The sequence below is a fragment of the Eucalyptus grandis genome, chromosome 9, assembly GCF_016545825.1.
Source record: "Eucalyptus grandis isolate ANBG69807.140 chromosome 9, ASM1654582v1, whole genome shotgun sequence".
In the NCBI taxonomy this organism is placed as follows: domain Eukaryota; kingdom Viridiplantae; phylum Streptophyta; class Magnoliopsida; order Myrtales; family Myrtaceae; genus Eucalyptus; species Eucalyptus grandis.
The window spans coordinates 29004004-29023785 of record NC_052620.1 but is presented as its reverse complement, the minus strand read 5'-3'; the positions used below and the strand labels follow the sequence as shown (position 1 = coordinate 29023785).

The following is a 19782-nucleotide window of genomic DNA, read 5'->3' as shown; positions in this document are numbered from 1 at the left end:
TTTGGTTTGAATCGTTTTGATAGTCGGATTTGCATACGCCTATGTACCACTCAAGCACGTTAAGAAGCCTAATTGGAACAGAAAAGAATTTCTTCTTGAAGGATCTGTCCATCAAGAAAATTGAAGAGGGGGCTATACGGTTGAAAGGTCTCAATCACATCTGCCATGGATGGCCCAACCACTGACTCCTGCCTAGTAACTAACACAAGCCATGGCCATGACCGCCAGTGAAAGCAACCTCTGCACTCCTGTGGTTTGCCTGATATCATGTGGCAAGATGGAAACTCGGCATCTCTTTCTTGTCACTGAATCAACACCCTAAAACCTTACAATTTTGGAAAATTCTTGGCAAGTGTAGGCAGAGGCGAAGAGAACTTCCCAAAACAAAGCAAACTTAACATTACAAAAATTAATTATGGGCTTGATCAGCTTGCTGCTTCCTCGCCGATGTCTGAATCGCTTCCATCATCGCTTCCTCGCCGTTGTCTGAATCGCTTCCATCATTGTCAGAGGACTCCCCCTTCGTTTGCTCTCCTCCACCCGAGCTAGGTTTCATCTTCTTCTCCTTCTTCCTTTGCTTCTTCTTTTGGCGCTTCAAACGCTTCTTTGCTGTACGTTCCTCCGCTGCTTTCAATCTTTCCTCCCTTCTCATCATGAATTCAGCCATTTCTTTCCTTTTCTGGTAATCAACATCCATTCTCGTTAGCCGGTCTTGCTCCTTCCGTCTCATCTGCCGATACTGTTGCAAGCATAATTTGTAAATAATAGGTAACAATCAGATAGTGTACCAAGTATTCAACCCAAAAAAAAAGATAGTGTTGTACTGAGTAACAGAATACCAATGAAAAGAAGAAACCATCTATTCATATAAAATGAAATGAAAGAAAAACCCTTTCAATTGAATCGCCATATCACAAGCAATAAGATGAGTTTATCTAACAGCACATGGCAGAACAGTTAACAATATTCACAAAACAAAGAATTGTACCTCATCAATAGTGTTGGTATCAATAATGAGCACCATAGATCTCTCATTCCACTAAAAGTTCAGAATACTGAATGAAATAAAAGAAAATATCTATCCATATAATGTTCTCGATTCACTGGCCAAAAGGGACAGCTCTTATGCTTATGTGATACTCAATCAACTTAAGCCTGTATTTTTAACTTGACAAAGTATCATATTTCTCTTTCGACTCACTTTCAGTTATATTACTCTGACTTGAGTAAAAACTTGTACCATAAACTTCGTCTATTTGACCACATAGATTAGCTATAAACAATAAAGATGAGCGCTTCCCTCTCGGAATAGTCAAAACCACATCAGGCGCACATCCTCAATGGTAATGGTGGGGAGGTTAGATCACTAGATGTGCACATTACACGATTTATGTGGTTAGGCACACTAGTGCTGATCATACTGACGGGAATTGAATATCTAGGTGCAGAATGAAACAAAATAATGAAACAGAAGTATATACATCACGATAATTAAAGGGAAGGATTGAAGCTCGAAAAGAGGAGTAGAAACAGCTTTAGAATTGCTAGTAAAGCCTGCAACGGCAATGCACCACCGCAAACAGTTTCTCAGAGGCCAATTCAATGTCTCTCTTTTTGCTCTGGCGAGAATTCAAATATCTATAGAAAGGCAATTCACAAATCGTGGCCATGACCTCAAATCTACATCCTCCAACACCATCTTACTACTGAAAAAGTTCCAGCTAAGATCAAGGAGCAGAACTCACACTGGCCACGACCACAACATCAAGCGTCCACTACCAATCTGAATCTCGGAATACCTCGACCCCACAGATTATTTGAACAACTTTCGCCACTTTTTTTATCCAAGTGACCAGTAGATTTCATCAAACCATCGTATCCATGACAAACTCACCCCTTCTTAAGCGGTGATACAGAAGCAATCTGCCCACCTCAACACCAAAGAGAATTCAAACACCGTATTCATGACAAACTCGCCCCTTCTTAAGATGTCATACCGAAGCAACCGCAATAAAAAATCCAAAATTTAGAACTTTGGGAAACTGACCTGATGGAAATCGCCGGACCCGGAACCAGCAGAACTCCCGGAGGTGTTGCTAACACGGACCGGAACATTCTCTATGATCCGCCTCAGCTTAATCTCCAAGTCCTCCTCTTCCTCCTGGAGCAGCGGGCCGGTATACTCCACGAGCGCGGTCGAGCCGCCGCCGACGCCCGCCAGGGGCCTCGGCGGGACCGCCGGCACCAGCTGCAGGTCTCCATCCATGGGTCTGCCCGTCGACATGGGTAATCAGAGAAGCCCTAATCCCCGAGGGTCCCAATTTAGGGTTTTTCCGCCAATTTTTTCCGACGGGAGCAAGAGATTCAGCCACAGAAGTACGGGTGGTTTGATCCGAAGGTCGATGGAGAACGAAAATGCGATTCGATAGGATCGGATTAGACGACTGAACTGGGATTGAAGCCGGAGATCCGTCGCGGACGAGCGATGACGGACTTGAATGCAGAGACACGGTCTTCTTTTTCCCTCCATTTTGGGCCTTTTGCGTATGAATGCTTCCTCGAGTGAAAGACGGATTGGGCCTTGTTTGTATCCCCTGTTGACCCATCAAACAGATGGGTCGGGTCGGGTCGGTCGAAAAATTATCCGGCCCAAATTGACTCATACCCGACTTACGATCCATATTGTTGAAATACTTCCATATTTAAACTAATGTAGGAAAAACCGCATATAAATTGAAGCGATAGCACGAACTAAGTGAGAGTGAAAAAGAGTCATGAAAGAAGATTGGATCTAAGTAAGTTATGAACCCATTTAATATTAAATTTTATTATTTCAAATCCATTTATAACTAATTCACATTACAACTCGATTCATCAAATATTAATTTTGATATTAGTCTATGATCTATTTTGACAGGTCTACATGTCTACTAAGGATGTAATCATAAAAATAACTCAATGATTATTAGAATTTTGGTGCATGCTCATAAGTGATTTTTATTTGATGAAGTAAAAAAAATTATTTGTGCAAAGCAAGGTAATTAAGATTGACTTTCCTTTTATTGCTCAATTTTGAAAGTCTACAAAAATAACCTTTTCTTCTCGAACCATGGGAGTGCATGCATCGAGAGATCGAATGCGCGAAGTGATTATCATTTTTTTTTTTTCAAATTTATAAGTCATGCGATTCGAGATTATTAAATAAACAAAAGATACTATTATTTTGACCCGTCTAATCGCACGTAGAGTCTGAGTAGAATTTTGAAGTGACAAGATGCCTATTGAAGGATAGAAGTCCACGGTCCCTATCAAACCAACGACGGCGTTCAAATAGATGACTGGGTTTTTTAAGAGGTTGTTTTTGGGCAAAACCCATTGTTTTTTAGGAAGAGGGCTTCTCCATTCCGTTTGACGCCACAACAAGTCCCAATTATTTTTCTTCGTGAGTCATAAATTCCGCAACTACCTTCTTTTTTTCTATTTTTTAATTGGTTGGAGCAACTACCATATTCACATGCATGCATCTTTTTTTAGGGTTTAGTCGTCGGCTGATATTTGTGTAAGTTTTCGTATATCTTGACTAAGTCATCTTTTCAGGTTTCATATGACCTAAATTTGGATTAATAGTTTCGTTGGACATGACATAAGATGGAGACACCGCCAGAGATAGAGAATTTCAATCTTGTAGGTGTTTGACTGGATGGTTGGTTTTTCTTTAAGAGGGTTATCTTTTGGGGTACTTTTTTTTTTTAAGTGGATAATGATTTTCTATTCGATTTGATGCCTCCACAAAATCTCAAATATTCTTTTCACTGATCATAAATTTCATAGCCAGCTTTATTCACATGCATTTTTTTCCTTTTAGCGGTTGACTAGTGTCGGGGCAAGTTTTTACCCACCTTGATCAACTCCACTTCTCCATATAATCTTAATGGCACATGGAATTTTACTTTTGAAGTACTCCCAACGCATGAATTAAGAATTTTAATAGGCATGATTTAAGATGTAGACATCAGTAGATATAAGAGGACCTCTCTATCTTAACTTTTATTTGAAGGCTTTGGCTTTGTGCTGATGCGAATCGTACTCACAAGACTCGGTCTTGAAACAAGAAAGGTCTTTCGTGACGTTTGGCCCCATCTCAAGTTTGAGTTCTCTAAACTCATAAGGATAATGAGGCATAACCTCATATTCAAACCATTACACAATGCATTCTTTTTTGGTTGGGTCGATTGGCCACTAATGCCAATTTTTGAAGGGTTTCTCGATTAGCTCTCGAGTAGAATCCCTTAAAAGAATGGCATCTCACACTCAGTTACGATGGAAATTAAGTAGCTTTCAAACTCTAGCCGATTCATTTACCACAGACGCCTAGTTTTATTTACAAATTCAACTCGCCCATGTAATTTTGATGTCACGACAGTCAAACACGATACTGGACGAACGCTATCTAGCTCCTGCCTAACCACGAGTTCAACATCGTTGCGTTCCAAAGCAATGGGTCCTACACTGAAACCGAGTTCATTCCACGGTCAACGCGAATCTAATCAAGAGCCGAGATGGTCCCTTCTCCTTAGAGCATGGAGCGTACAAGATGAGGATCACGGGGAGTACAAATATAACGCGTTCCCTTCTGACAAGATACGATCTAAAAGCACATGTGGGAATCGCCCAGCACGTGCATTTAGGCCTCACTTCCCAATGTAGATTTTCGGTATCGCCGCGAATTTATCCACGCATCGAGCGGACTTCGTCCGAGAACCGCTTCGTCAATTTTCATTTGCTGACAGAAAATCCGAACGGCGGATGAAATCGCGGATTGAAAATTTCTAGTGATCGAGAGGCAACGCGACAAACGGGGCGCATGTGCCTTGGAACCCCCGAGGTAGCGAGAATTTCAGTCTGCGAGAATCTGACTGGCATATTAAAATGCCGTCGTCGTCGTCGTCGTCGTCGAACGAATCGTGTCCTCTTCCATCGAAGGAAATCTCTCCGCTACAATCCCATGTTGTTTGGAATTCCGAGGAGATGCGTGGGATCAATCTATAATCTTAATTTGATATCAAGATTTTCTGACGTATTCTTGACGATCTCTGAAGAAGCCGAGCACATGTGCACGGCCTCGGGAAAGAAATGCGCATCATCAACTATACTTGCCCTCCTACTATTATATTTGGTCAGTTAGATCCCGCATTTTTTTTTCTTTCTTATCCACCTATCTGTTATCAAATCTGTAGGTAGAATTTACATATATACGTATCCTTGCAAATATATTTTTCCTATTGCCACCAACGGCATCTTCATTTTCAAAGCTTTAGCTAATGAATTTCCCCATCCTTGAACTTTGGTTAGTTGAAGCTACGGATGAGCATAATTCCAAGGTAAAACTTGGAACCAAAGAACTAGACTGTTGTTAACCTGTTCATTTTGAAATTTTAAGATATGCAGGGTAAGTTTTGAGTTCCTAAAATTGGAGAGCATGTTTCGACGGATAAGTTATAAGTTATAGATAGATAGAAACTGGAATCTGAAATAATTTTTTGTGTTTTTCTTAGTATAAATCTTTGCATTATCCCACGGTATACTATGATGTCCAATGATAAGTATATAATATGGGATCGTTAGTCTAAATTTCCATTTTATGACCTTAACTTTTACTTTGTTAATATTTTATATTTTTCGTGTGTCTAAATATAAGTTATGATCAATAGATTATAGCAACAAGTAGATGATATAAAAAAGTTTTGAATTTAATCGATATATATATATAATAGATTCATACTTTTTCGTATAAATATATTGCCATCAAGTTAAGGATAAATTTCAAGTGGGGTACTCAAATTATGCTTCTCTATAGATAATTTGATAAATTCGTGTCGAGATTATCCCGAATGTGAAAGACTATTCTATCATCAAACGATGTTTAGTGACGTGTCGAAGCTGTCCGAGCGCAGCGTGGATGGTCGGATTCCGATTTCGGTATTTTGGCCCGAAATAACAACGCCCGGAACCGAAGTGAGGAGGGACCTTTCGGCCAACGGGCCCATCCGGTTCCAGGTTGACCGGGACGCAGCGACGACGACGGGGGGGTCCACAGACAGAGAGAAGCCAAACACGAAAGGGCGGCCGGTCAAAGTTAAGTGGCACACGTTTTGAACGTGGCTGGTGCCTGTGGTTTGACCCGACGGGGTTGCGTGTGAACGCCGGAGCCCCTAACCGTCGCCGTTTTATGATGGTTGGTACCGACGGAAACCCATCACCTTTTCTTTTTCCTTTTTTTTTTTTTTTTTTACTGATTTTCTTTTTTCTTTCTTTATTTATTTTTGCCTTTTTTGTTCTAATTGAAGTTCATCCACACCTTCGTATGAATCTGATCCTATTAGGGTTTATGATTCAGTAAAATCAATTGGCTCCGCATTTCATAATTGCATTTCAGGATTTACTTTCCATAGTTGGCTTTGATAGACAAGGAAATAAATCTTATACCGTTTAGGGCGATACGAGATATTAGATATTCATCTCGTGTCAATTTGACGTGAAGTACGCGTCTCATGCGAGTCAAATGTGATGTGAGGCAATCCGCGTCTTATGGTAAATATTAAATAGCTTACAATAGATTGAATTTGAATTCAGGATTTTGATAACATTTGCTGAAATGGCAATGCAATCTCGCAAGTCATTTTTTAAAATTTGTAATACGGGTCGAGTCGTACGGAAGTCGAATATATTAATGAAGGAGAAGGGAATACAATTAAGAGAATCAGTTTAAGTTTCGTGATAAAAAAATAATAATCAAAGTTAAGATTTATGGGTGATTCATATAATTGCAATATGGTTGTTGGACACTTTGAAATTGTCATTCTATGCATTACTTAGTTATTTATGGATACTATTCAGCTGGTACCTAATATGGGCAAAATGTTTCTCTTTACAAAAGCTCACAAAATGCAGAGTTATTTCAACTTGACCTCATACAATGAAGAGAGATATGCTGAAAAAAAAAAAGCTTTGCAGATAACAACTTTAATTCAACTGGTGATTCAGAGAGATGACCGAACGAACAAGTACTATCAATCAACAAACAATTTTCGTGCTAGGATGCAGTCGAACATGATTACAAAATTCTCCACTACTTGTAACTAAAATTTCTATAATTACCTTTGTACTTCATTTGGTAGTTTGTACTTACGTAGATGATGAAAATAGTGTACTAATTTAATCTAATCATATCGAGGTGGAGCGTATTGAAATAAGAATTCACCAAAAATGATTTGCCCGCAACTAGGTGATCGAAAAGATTCTATTAGACCCTAGTCAAACACATGAAAAGGGATCGCCTACCTAAGTATCAATCAATAAATAATTTCATGTTAAGATCAGGTCAAACATGATTACAAATTTCTCCACTACTTGTAACTAAAATTTCTATAAATACCTCTCCACTTCATCAATTAGTTTGCACTTATGTGAAAAGTAAAAACACCTTAGTAATTTAATGGAGTGTCATGGCTTGAAAGAGGGGACGATCCAAGAGGGTTCTAAACGACGACTATGACTCGTCCTTGAAGCAAGCACCCTCAACTAGTATTCTTAAGTCCTAGAGTTTTCTTGAGTGTTCTAGAATGCTTCAAAGGGCGTGTTATACGGTAATTGTAATAAATGCGAATAGATGGTAGTTGAGGAAATATGATCTCCATTGGTAGATCGATGAGAGAATTATAGATACGGTTTGTCATGTACTTGTATATATAGAGATCTCATCCATTCATTGTATCATCTTATTCACGGGTGAAATACAAGTTTAGAGCTTTTTTCTTTTCTGTAGAGTTTCTCTAAGATCCTCGTGAGATAAGTAAGTGTGAGAAATGCTATTTTGGAGCACAGGTTATGGGTTAGGGAACGTTAGATTGATTGATTAGCTTGTGGGAATCGCCTACCTAAGTATTAATCAACAAACAATTTCATGTTAGGATTAGGTCAAACATAATTACAAATTTCTCCACTACTTGTAACTAAAATTCCTATAATTACCTCTCCACTTCCTCAGCTAGTTCGCACTTATGTGAAAGGTAAAAACACCTTGGAAATTCAATGGAGCATATTGACATAAAGAATTCATTGAAAATGATGGGTTTGTAAGCGCGTGATCAATGAGATCCCAGTAGACTCTAGTCAAACGCATAGGAAAGGGATCACCTATGCATGCCAGGAGGTTAGGATAAAAACGCCTCTTTTCCTACGTCGCAACTGTTCCATATTCTCAACGTTAAAGAAGAAAGGGCCAATTACATTGAACCCTCCTTTTTGAAATTTCCTTTGGTTCCGCGAGTTTGAAAAGCATCTCTTTTAGGTCGCACGATTTTCGCGCAGTGTAATTCAAAAGTTGGGCGAGCGAGCAGGAAGGGAGGAAAATAATAATAAAACAAAAAAGGGCGGGGCGGAATAAGTTAAAATCGAAAGTCGTTAAAAAAAGAAAGGAAATTGGGGTTGTGCCGTTGGGGAATGGATGGGATGGTGGCGTCGCGTGGCGTGGGGTCAGGTCGCCAGCCTGGACGGACAGCTCCAACGCAATCATGCTTTCTCCAATTCCCGCGACCGCTTTTGTCGTTTTCCCCTAACTCCAACCCTTGTCCGCTTCTCCACCTCATCCCCTTTCCCCCAGCACCACCCTTTATCGCCTCCTTCTCTCCACTGATATATATATATATATAACTCGTGCTTATTTTTTTAAGTAACTTATTACAAAAAAAGAAGAAGAGAAAAGTCACTAAAAGCTCAAAACTATACTCACCCCTAAACTTTTTTCATGATATCAAAAAGTCCAATTTTGTACCTATTTGATACATTTGCTTTACATCAATGCTTCGTTTTTATTTTAATTTTATGCCTATAATTTGATGGAGGGTAAATATATTACAATTGATATAGCTTTGAATTTTTAATAGGGAAATACTTGTATGACTATCTTTATAATAACAACCTATTTTAGACCACGAAAAAAATAACTAACAAATGATTAAAAATCACTATGAGATTCATTTGTTTAGGAATTTGTAGCTCATCACATGCTATTATTATAATAGTAACTTGATAACCATTATACTAACATAACTATTTTTAATATATCAAGGCTTCATTTGTTTTTCATAAAATATTTTTTAAATCTTGAGTTTTCTAGTGAAATGGGTACATTCTAAGCGTATCAGAAATGTCTTCAAATATCAAAATTTGAAACTATTCTTAGAGAGCATGTTTAACAACACCACTAATAGTTAACAATACCCTTTTATTCAAAGCTTGCGAAAGCACAATGATTAAAAATCACGTTGATATAAGTGTATCCAAAACAATGTGCGGTTAATAAGTAGTAATTTAGTTTTCAAAAATCAATTACACAAAAGACAAGAAATATCAATGCTATTGCATTTTACGTAAGGCACTAGCCACCAAAATCCAAATATTAATTACATATACAAAATCAGATTTTTTTTCTTAGCAATGAATGTCAAGGATTTAACGGAAAGTAAAAACGTCACGATATATACACCTCGAATTTTTATTCTAAAGAAATCGCATAAGCATCCAAATGAAATAATATATTATAATTTGCAACACTCCCCACGTAATGAATAATCAATATTTTAAAAACCTAGTTTTCCGAATGGAAAATAAAAATAAAAAAAATTAGTAGGCACTCCAGAGACACCGATTACTACGACACTTAGCAGAAAATTTAAAAAAAAAACAAAAAAGAAAAACACAAAAGAGAAGCTTGATGACTTATCGGAATAATGATGCTTTCCACGTCGGCTCAGTCAAACCTATCCTGATCCCCTGCCTTGGTTGTGCCCAACGAGAAAATATTGCCTCTCCTCAATCTCTCGCGGGGCTCGACTTTTTTCACCTACTCCCTCCCAACTTCCATAACTGTCGTGAGCTTCCCTCCTTAGATAATTCAGGAAACCGCCTCGATATTTTCTGCTCCCTCGAGATTTTAGTCCGTTTCTCTCGTTTCGTTATTCTCGCGCCCACGTGGCGGTCCTGTGTGGTTCTCCAGCTGGCGCGTCGCCCCCCCACCGGCTACCGGGTAGCGCCGGTTCGAGCCCTGGCGCCTCGGAGCCCTATAGCGCGAGGGGCCCTACCGGTTGCCCCGAGCCCCCCGGGTCCTTTATAAGCCCCCGCTTTCCTGGCTCCTCTCGCGCCCCACAGTCCTGAGTCGAGTCGAATTCCCCAGGCCGACGGCGCTTCCAGGAGGTCGGAGCAAAAGAATCGATGGAGTTGGACGGTGCGGTGGAGCCGTCGCGGAGGGACGCCGATCGGGTCAAGGGCCCCTGGAGCCCCGACGAGGACGATCTGCTGAGGAAGCTGGTGCAGCGCCACGGCGCTCGGAACTGGTCCCTCATAAGCAGGTCGATCCCCGGGCGGTCCGGCAAGTCGTGCCGCCTCCGGTGGTGCAACCAGCTCTCCCCCGGGGTGGAGCACCGCCCCTTCACGGCGGAGGAGGACGATCTCATCGTCCGGGCGCACGCCAAGTACGGCAACCGCTGGGCCACCATCGCCAGGCTCCTCAGCGGCCGCACGGACAACGCGATCAAAAACCACTGGAACTCCACGCTCAAGCGCAAGTACGCCGCGGCGATCCCCGACGGGCCGGAGGAGAAGAAGCCGCGCAGCGGGAGTCCCGGGACCCCGTCGAGCTCCGAGCTGAGCGATCCGGTCCCGCCGTCCGGATCCGATTCTCTGCTGCAGCCCGTGGCGGCGATGACGGTCGCCGGCTTGGCGGCGCCGGTACGCACTCGGAGCGAGTCGCGGGGCGTGGACGATCGGGGAGATGACGACGGTCCTTCCACCCTGCTGACGCTGTCGCTTCCCGGCGGCGAGTCGAGCGAGTCGGGGGCGAGGCGGGAGGACTCGAGCAGAAGAGATGGAGGGACGACGGGGGCGAGGCGGGAGGACCCGAGCAGAAGAGATGGAGGGACGAAGACGACGACAGCGGCGACGGCGACGGCGACGGCGACGGCGACGGCGGCTGCGGCGGCGGAGACGACGTGGTTCGGGCCTGAGTTCACGACGGCGATGCGGGCGATCATCCGGACGGAGGTGAGGAACTACATGACGGAGCTGGAGAGGGGCGGCCCTGCTCGCTGGGGCAACGGGGCTTGAGAAACGACGCCGTGCAGCGAATGCGAGCCAGGAAGTCGGAATAAACGATATTTTTGGATGGACTTAAAATTTAATTAGGCGGAAGTATTTTTGAGGCTGTACATGCAAATACAACAGGCGAATTTGAGATCGAGAGATATGATGTCGGGTTTTAGAGTTTTTATTTTTATTTTTTTAGATTTTTTTTTTCTCCGTTCAACAGTATATTTCTTCGTAAATCGTTTTATATTTTCCAAAAGTCGGGATTTTTTCTGTTACCTGATGGATCTCTACAACGGAGGGAAGAGCTTTTTGACTGTAGATGGTAAAAGGCAAGAAGGGAGGGGGGGCCTGTACCTCGGAACGAGATAAGAGGGAATCTCTCGAAAGGAAAATTAGGAGGACGGTTAGCGTCTTGCGCGTTGCGTGAGCCGAGCGCCAACGGCAAGAAAAGGCGACCCGAATTGGAAAATCTGGGATTGGCCCGTTTCGGGGCGCATTTAATGTCGGATTCGGTTTTTGTCTTTTTGGTTTTTATTTATTCAGAAACGCACGTGGTATCTTCGTGTGTGTGTCTGTTTTTTTTTTTTTTCTTTCAAAAATTTGCCCGAAGCAGATTTGGATATGGACGGACATGGTGCCGATTACGTGCATACATGGCGCTCAATAGGAAATAGGATTAGCGTCGAGCGATTCGCATATAAATTGTCGTACCCACCTTTGTCAAACATGGGATTTGGATATGGTCATGTCATAACGTCTCCCTCTCTCTCTCTCTCCCTCTCTGGGAAGATGGATGACTAGTTTTTGCCTTGGAGGACTTGTTGGGGTAATTCCGTGTTAGATTTGGGTTGGTGCTTTTGGAACTTGGCGCCCACGGAAAGAGATGCGAGGGTTTTTGCCGGAAAGGGCACTTGCCACGGAGCTTGCTCTCGCGATCACTGGATCTTAAGGTGATCGCGCAATGCTACACGAGATGCAAAATTCTTCGGATCGGTAGGATTCTAGTTACCCTTCGTTTCGATACGTTACTAGGGATTGAACTTTCGAATTCTACTTTGCGAGTAAAACTTCAGTTATAACTATGTTAGCGCCACATTGCTTTATACATATTCTAGTCATCGTAACGGATACAAATTTTTTTTTTTTCTTTCGGTTTAAGGATTAAAAGTTCATATCCAAGCATTTGAATGTTTCCTTCCCCAAAGCACAACACTTACTAAATCCCAATGCATCACTTGACCATTTTAAAAAAAAAAAGAAAACAAAAGAAACAAAATAAGTCGTGATTGTTTTTATAGCATCGAGGAATTATCTTAATTCCACTTTAAGATTTCGTTCGTTTAATGGAAAATAAATTTAAAAAAAATATTTTTTGGATTTGTCGGGGTTTGTTTTATGGAAAAAAATTGCTTGGGGAAAATATTTTTCGTGAAGAGAAAAAAGTCTTCTAACTTAGAAGAAAATGCCTTTCATTTTGAAAAGTAGAAAACATTTTCCTCATTCAGCTTTCTCTTATTTCATACCCCTATAAGCCCTCACTTCCTCCTCCTCATTCTTTTAAATTATTATTTGTTTATTTATTTAAATTCGAATTATGTTTTATTTTCCTTTTCTTTCCTTTGTTTCTCCACTTCTTCTTTATGGCCGGTCGTTGGCCATGGCGACAAGCAAATCTCGAGCTTGCCAACAAGCACAAGGCTCGCCATCTCTAGTGAGTTAAGACTCAACGATCGCTAGATCGGCGAGCGTGAGCATTAAGCTTGAGGCCGGCAAGCTCAAAGTTTGTTGATCCGGTGAGTGGCGAGCTTGAGGCTCGCTAGATCGCAAGTGCGAGCCTCACCACAAGCTCGAGCTCGTTGGCCTCGCCACTTGCTAGATCTATGGGCCTCGAGCTTGTCGACGAGCACGATTGGCGAGCAACGAGCTTGAGCTTGCGAGTGGGCAAGCACTTATGGCTGGTCGCCAGCTGTTGCCGTGGTCAATGACTAGCCAAGAGGAAGAAGAGGGGAAACAAAAAGAGAAAAGGAAAAAAAAATAATTTTTTAATAATTATTTAAAAAAAAAAATGAAAAAGAGTATAAAAGAATTTTCCTTACTGAATAGTAAAAATATTTTCACTTTATTTTCAGATTTTGCCTAAATATTACAAAATAATTATATTTTCCTAGAAAATGGCTTTCTGAATATTCAAAAACGCCATGTTTTCCTCGAAACGAACGACCAAGATAAAACCTAACAAATATTTGGAGTTGTATCAGCTCATTTATCAACGGACCTATTTTACCGGAGGTGGCAACTGAAAAACGACTCATAGCTTTGAAATTACGACGACGACCTTGACCACGCGGCCCGAGCGATACGAAAAGCTCCCCTGACCCAAGCCCAAGAAAACTTGGGCCGGCTTCAGGTTTAGCTAAGCAAGGCTCCCGGCCGATCAAAACTAGTTGGTTCACCAACCGGGTCCGACCCTGGAACCGTTGCTCCATCTCCGTCCAATCCCGAGGCTCGACTTCGCATTTTGCGAGAGCACAGAGAGAGAGAGAGGGAGAGCTGACATCGGGCGATCGATCGATCGATCGACTTATTCCGTTCGAGTCGGTATCGAAAGGGAGTTCGCAGGCTGTTGCAGAGAGAGCGCGAGAGCTGCTTCGATTCCGCCGCGACAGTTTCGATCCGGAAGGAAGCTTCCCGGAAGCCAATCGAGAGGGGAGGGCGGAGGGGGGGTGCAGAAGAGAGGGAGGATCTGAGGAGGAAGAAGAGGATGTTGCCGACGGCATCCAAGGGGCGGTCGTCGTCCTCCGCCTCTCGATCGAATAACATGTTCTCTCAGTACCTCCGCAGAATCGTCAAGGTCCCTAATTCCTCTCTCTCTCTCTCTCTCTGTCTCTCCCGTTTTCCGGATGCGGAATTTTTTCAGCTAGTAGCTCAGTAGATCTGATCTCCCCTCGCGGTCGTATCTTCGGACATTCCTCGCCCCTGGCGATAGGGTGCTGATCGAATTGCCACGTGATGTGGGAGTTCGATCGTGTCGAGTAGTTACGCTGAACGTGAACGACTGATTTGTTTTTATGATTCGTGCACGTCTCGGGAATTTTCGCCGTCTAGCTTGCGTTATAGCTCGTTTCTGCTCGGTTTTGGGGAACGTAGAAGGTGATGGCGATGCATCTGTCGACGCCGCTGCATCGCTGGCAATGTTGAATAGTGTTTTGAGGAATCTGTAGGAATTTATCTTCGTGTTAGTCTGGATATAATCTGAGCATGGCTTGATCCGTGTGTGCGAGGAGTTTAAGTTGGAGATTCGTTGCGCTGGTCAGTCTTCAGTGTTGTGTGCTGAGGTTCTGTGGGGAACGGGGTCCTTGTTATAGCTGTTGAGGCCTCACGATTGAATGTTGTGTGGCAATTTCTTCTCCTATTGAGAACTCAGATTGCTCTGCTCCGATGTGGCGAACAGTACTTTATAGGTTTTTGCAATTGCTGTATGATCACTTTCAAGTCGTTTTAATTATAGAAGTTTGGAATAGATTATGTTTTGCAACTTTCATGAATTTCAATCAAGGTTGCTTTTTAGGTCCATTGTGGTATGTAATTAAGAGAGGGACCCAATGACATAGCTTGTCCAGAATGTTGTGTGTCGTATATTTGTATATTTGCAAGCGGCAGTCTATTGTGCCCTCTCATTGTTTTGTAAATAAGATTGATGAATGATATAGTAGCACATACGATACACTTCTGATGATTGTTTGCTTCCACAATATCTGGGATATACATTTTATTGATCTGGATCCCAAATGATCCACGGCTGGTTGTGTCTGGTGTGATCCCAATTGCAGATTCCGCTGCTGTAGCCGGTTTTCATGTTATGGGCCTACTACATATATGATATACCATCTGTATTATTCATTATGGTGCTTTGCTTCTTGTTCATGAGTTTTTTCATCATTTACGATTTGAAATATGTTAGTAACACCATTGATCAATGATCTATTGGAGATAAATTTTTTCTTTGGAATGTTCTTACCTGATGCTATTGCTTCTTTTTCATTCTCCTGCTTCTCTGCTTAATGCAGTGGCAACAAATGGACATCGAATATACATTCTGGCAGATGCTTCATCTGTGTACATCACCAAAAGTTGTGTAAGAATTTGAAACTTCATCAACGTTCTAGTCATTCTTGTATTTCTGTCATCATACTTTTCAATAAGCTTTTTTTTTTTGGGTGTTTTTGTCCTTTCTGTCAGTGTTTCTCATGATTGTATTAGACATTACTGATCTTCTTGTTAGCCTGGGGTTGTTGGAGTTGGATTGCTACAATGAACTAACTGGATTAGTTTTACATCTTGCATATGCAATGGGACGATGGATGTAGATATCAGCACACAAAGTATCACAAGCGTAAGTCCTCACATTTGCAAGTTTTTACACACTTGGTTTTTAGTAATTTCAGTTTCAATCTAGTTAATTCAGGCTCTGTGCTCCTTGTATGTATATGCTTCAAATTTTGTACTTTGTTCTGGAAACTTTTTCACCATTACCTCCTTTGTTTAACATTATGTCCAGTCTAACATAAATTTCTAATTTAGAATCTAGAACTGCTGAGTATGTCATGGGCAGAATTTTGTGTTGTAAATAAGATGATTTTCTGATTGTTGTATCTTCCCCTGTTTTTCTCCCCGCTTGTTTAGGCTTTTTGTCCAGGCATTTGGGGATTGACTCTATTGTAAGATATCCTATGAAAGTTGCTACCGAATGTTTGATGTGGTCAAAAGTTCACTTTGTTAATCCTTTTGTCGTCTCAGAAACTAAGAACCAGTGGGCACGTGATGATCCAGCATTTGTGGTGATCAGCACTCTTCTTTTGGTAGTCGCAGTATCAGCATATTGTGCCGCGTAAGTTGCATATCTTTTTTCGTTAGCTTCTTTTATCAATTGGGCAGAACTGATCTACTTGGTTTACACATAACTTGTGGGGTAGCATGCAAGAATGGGAAGAAGTATAAACTTATAAAACTCTTTCGTTCCTTGTCAATTGCATATAGAGAGTTTTACATCAGAAGCTTCCTTTCATGTTTTTCCGCATGCCTTTGAGTTATTATGTATGCTCATGTTATTTGCAAGTCTTTCTAGACAGACTATTTTGCTCATCCTCTTTTTTTATTTTTTATTTATTTTGTGCTTCTGTTCTTTACTTCAGGTATGACCACAGCATTGCACATGCCGTCTATGTAATTATTTCGGTGTTACTTTTCCACTTTTTGGTGACTGGAGCTCTCTTGTCTACCTTTTGTTGGTAAGAGCCTCTTGCCTATAATAACTTGTAATAGCCTAGCTGCAAATTTGAATCCTTAAATTTCTTTGGTCTTTTCATTGACATGGTTCAGGTCGGCCAAGCTAATAACTGACTTCCTGTTTGCCACCCTTAAGGAGAGTTATACAGTCTTTATAGAGTTCACCAACAGAAAGGGAAACTGCAATTGCCTAGCTGTAATAAAAGTGCATTTGATTTTTCTTCTTGTCAGTTTCGTGAAGTGTGCTTGAGTATTAATTTAGTAGGCTTTAATCATTAGCATACGAAATTTATGGAGTCATCTTTGGTCCTTTGGATCCAATATTAATGATTAGCACTAATAGCTTACTGCAATGACGCAAAAGGAAAAAAATCTGGTGCTGTCTCTATCTTATGTAGAATAACTACAATTATCCTCTAACTACAAGCTGAACAAGGGAAATTTGCTTCTCTGGAAGGACCTGGGACAGATTTTCTATTGGTAGAGGTTTATCCCCAGTCACTTCCGGTTATCATCTTCCAATGCAAGTCAGATAATGAAGCAATGGAAGCCATTTTGCAGGATAAACAAAATACATCTCCCAATAATTTGTATTAGTGTAATATCCGTTTTTATTCCTTGATTTTCTTGCAGGTTCTTGACAAACAGCTATCTTCGGGAAGAGGCTCCAAATAGTCATGTGGTTGAGCAACGCGTCGAATGGCAAGTCTTGAAATTCATTTTTCCTTATGTTTAGATGTTCAGCATCAAGTTCTTCAGTATAGCTGAAATATTTGGTCCTTGAAACTTTGATCATGTTGAGATTTAATTCATATGATTCCGCATTCTGTTAAGATGACAATCTTGCTAGCTTTGTGGCTGATACTTTCACTTCTCAACTTACTAGCTTGAATCTAGATAAAATTGATATGCATCAGAGCTCAGATGGTTTTTGTACTAATGGATGTTAATCTGTTCTCATTCTTGAAGGCTCTATGCGTTCGATGTACACTGCAACTCCTTCTTCCCTATGTTTGTTTTGCTTTATGGTATACCCTAAATCCATACATTTTCTCATATCTTTAAATAGCAGTATATTGACGTCATCCATCAACAACTGATGCTTTGTATGATGTGGCAGTGATACACTATTTCTTATCTCCTCTCCTGGTAGCTCATGGCTTTATTCCTGTATTGCTGTCAAATCTGCTTTTCATGGTGGCAGCTTGTTACTACCATTATCTAAACTTCCTAGGTTATGATGGTAATCTCTCTCTCTCTCTCTGGCTCTCGCTAAAAGTGCTATAGTGATAAACTCTCTTTCACTGCAGTGCTGCCCTTTTTGGAGAGGACCACTTTCTTCCTATACCCAATCGGTGCTGTCCTCGTCCTTTGTCCTATTTGTAAGTTGTGGATATGAATCTTGTTTGCAAGTTGTTATTTACGACTTCCGTTTCAAGCACCTTTATCATTTATTTGCCCTTATCTGCTTTGCAGTTATGTTGAGCGGGTTTAATCCGTCCAGATATTTCATGAACATGTATTTTAGTCAGAGACTATGATTTGGTTCACGGCTAGCACATCAGATGGTCCATATTTTGGTCGCACAGGTAGTTCAACAGCTTCAATGGTTACCTGTCCATTGTAGTTTTCGTTCATAGAAAGGACTCAGGACTGCAATGCCAAGCAAGCCACTGTAGTTTTTCTTTGAGGCTTTTCTTCGAAATTCCATTGTCCTTCCATGCACGCCTAATTTACTCCGCTATAATCTCACATCCCCTCCATGTTTCGGGGTTTTAATTTTTGTAACGGACTCATTGTTATTACATGTTAGTAGGAGTTGCGCAGAGAAATTTGCAGTGATTAAAGAAAGGCTTTCTTTACCTTTGGCCCCAGTAATATTCTGAAGCGCTTTGTATTTCATTTGCTTTCAATCATTTTGATTGCAATCACTCCCGGAGACACGCATTAGGGCGTGTTTGGTAATGTTTCCGAGAAGAGGTGTTTCTGTTCTTTTGTTTTCGGGAGTAGAAATAGAACAAAAACGCGTTTGATAAGTTTTTTTGTTCTCGGAAACGAAACAAAAAAAAAAAAAAAAATTATTTTTATTCTCAGGAACAATTCAAGAAAGAAGAATCAAGTTTTTTTTTTTTCCTTTTTCTTCCTCCCTTCTTCTCCTAGCTAGAGCTTGGCCGGTCCCCCCTCGAGCCTCGTTGTGGCTGGGCAAGGCTTGACCTCACCTAGATCTAGTGAGGCTGAGCCTCGCTTGGCCACTATGAGGGCAAGGCTCGGCCTCGCCTTGGTTGGGCGAGGTCGAGACTCGCCCACTCATGGCAAGGCTCGACCTCACAGGCGACCTCTGCCTCTTCACCCAATCATAGCGAGGCTCAACCTCCTCGCCCAATCATGGCGAGGCTTGACGTGACCTCATCGATGGCTAGCAAGCCTCTCCCGAGGCCGACCTTGCCAGCCCTTCTCTAGCTAGTTGCCACCGGCAATTTGCGGAGGAAGAAGAAGAAAAAAAAGAAAAAAAAAGAAAAAAGTAATAAAATTATTAATAAATTAAAAGAAATTCTAAATCATAAAATATATCAGGTTGTACCAAATGTATTTCTTTCCTCAGGATATATATTTTGCGTAGTTACCAAACGTACTCAAATGGTTAGAAACCGTTCTTGGAAATAGAAGTTTCTTAAAAAAAGTTCGTTCTCTAGAATAAGAACTTTATCAAACCTATCCTTAATAGGTGGGCGTTCTGAGTAGGAATCAGCAGCACTCAACAAGGGCGAGATGCGATACATGGCATTCCTTTTGTGAAAAATTGGCAGTTTCACTTGCATGTTCTGAGTAGGAATCAGTAAAATAATCGGTCGAGGGGCGAGAACGAGAAGAGAAACAGGGCGATTTCACTTGCATATGATAATCCCTGAAGAACACAAGATTATTCCCGGGTGGAAGGGTGCGATGTCTGTCGTTACATGAAGCGGCATGCTTGCTTATCTCAAAAGATAAGATGACACCTCATTTTGAAGGGTATACGAACCGAGCAGATCCATTTGTCGTCTTCAAGGAGGTCGCTTTCAGTTGGGCGTGACCTTCAATTTCGCAGTCACCGCAGTCCAACTCAAACTTCGTTTGATGAGGTCCGCGTACAAGCCGCCCGACTTTTCTTCCCTCTCCGATAAAGGGAGAGCAAGAAAGTCTCGGGGGGCGTGCCTTGTCACAGTCGTGGGTTTTGGTGGTGCAGGATGATGCCGAGGATGTTTGGAAGGCAGAGAGTTGACGAGGGTGGCCAGCGGGTGGACCCGGACATTAGCAAACGTTGGGGTGAAGTCATCCACACGTCGTATCCTTTGCTTGAGGTCTCGCTCT

The 19782-nt window shown here is 41.6% G+C and overlaps 3 protein-coding genes across 3 annotated transcripts; 2 read left to right on the top strand and 1 right to left on the bottom strand.

Moving 5' to 3' along the window:
- Positions 1-140: 140 nt before the first annotated feature.
- Positions 141-2522, bottom strand: LOC104445134 (PRKR-interacting protein 1). The gene is made up of 2 exons (XM_010058953.3): positions 2048-2522; positions 141-739 (listed from the first exon to the last, which is right to left on the bottom strand). The coding sequence occupies exons 1-2, from the start codon at positions 2282-2284 to the stop codon at positions 410-412; spliced, it is 567 nt and encodes a 188-aa protein (XP_010057255.2). The 5' UTR covers positions 2285-2522; the 3' UTR covers positions 141-409.
- Positions 2523-10169: 7647 nt separating this feature from the next.
- Positions 10170-11420, top strand: LOC104445135 (transcription factor MYB44). Its single transcript, XM_010058954.3, has one exon. It carries the CDS (start codon positions 10273-10275, stop codon positions 11161-11163), a length of 891 nt encoding a protein of 296 aa, XP_010057256.1. The 5' UTR covers positions 10170-10272; the 3' UTR covers positions 11164-11420.
- Positions 11421-13616: 2196 nt separating this feature from the next.
- LOC104445136 (protein unc-50 homolog) lies at positions 13617-18309 on the top strand. The gene is made up of 10 exons (XM_010058956.3): positions 13617-13996; positions 15213-15280; positions 15513-15538; positions 15943-16033; positions 16338-16433; positions 17065-17133; positions 17401-17459; positions 17552-17674; positions 17742-17813; positions 17908-18309. Exons 1-10 carry the CDS (start codon positions 13907-13909, stop codon positions 17970-17972), a joined length of 759 nt encoding a protein of 252 aa, XP_010057258.1. The 5' UTR covers positions 13617-13906; the 3' UTR covers positions 17973-18309.
- The last annotated feature ends 1473 nt before the right edge of the window (positions 18310-19782 follow it).

Excerpts from the sequence above, each read along its gene's own strand:
- LOC104445134 (XM_010058953.3), bottom strand. The coding sequence starts at position 2,284 with ATGTCGACGGGCAGACCCATGGATGGAGACCTGCAGCTGGTGCCGGCG. Across the intron at positions 740-2,047 it reads GGTCCGGCGATTTCCATCAG|TATCGGCAGATGAGACGGAA; the intron begins GTCAGTTTCCCA and ends TGCTTGCAACAG.
- LOC104445135 (XM_010058954.3), top strand. The coding sequence starts at position 10,273 with ATGGAGTTGGACGGTGCGGTGGAGCCGTCGCGGAGGGACGCCGATCGG.
- LOC104445136 (XM_010058956.3), top strand. The coding sequence starts at position 13,907 with ATGTTGCCGACGGCATCCAAGGGGCGGTCGTCGTCCTCCGCCTCTCGA. Across the intron at positions 16,434-17,064 it reads CTCTTGTCTACCTTTTGTTG|GTTCTTGACAAACAGCTATC; the intron begins GTAAGAGCCTCT and ends ATTTTCTTGCAG. Across the intron at positions 17,675-17,741 it reads AAACTTCCTAGGTTATGATG|TGCTGCCCTTTTTGGAGAGG; the intron begins GTAATCTCTCTC and ends CTTTCACTGCAG.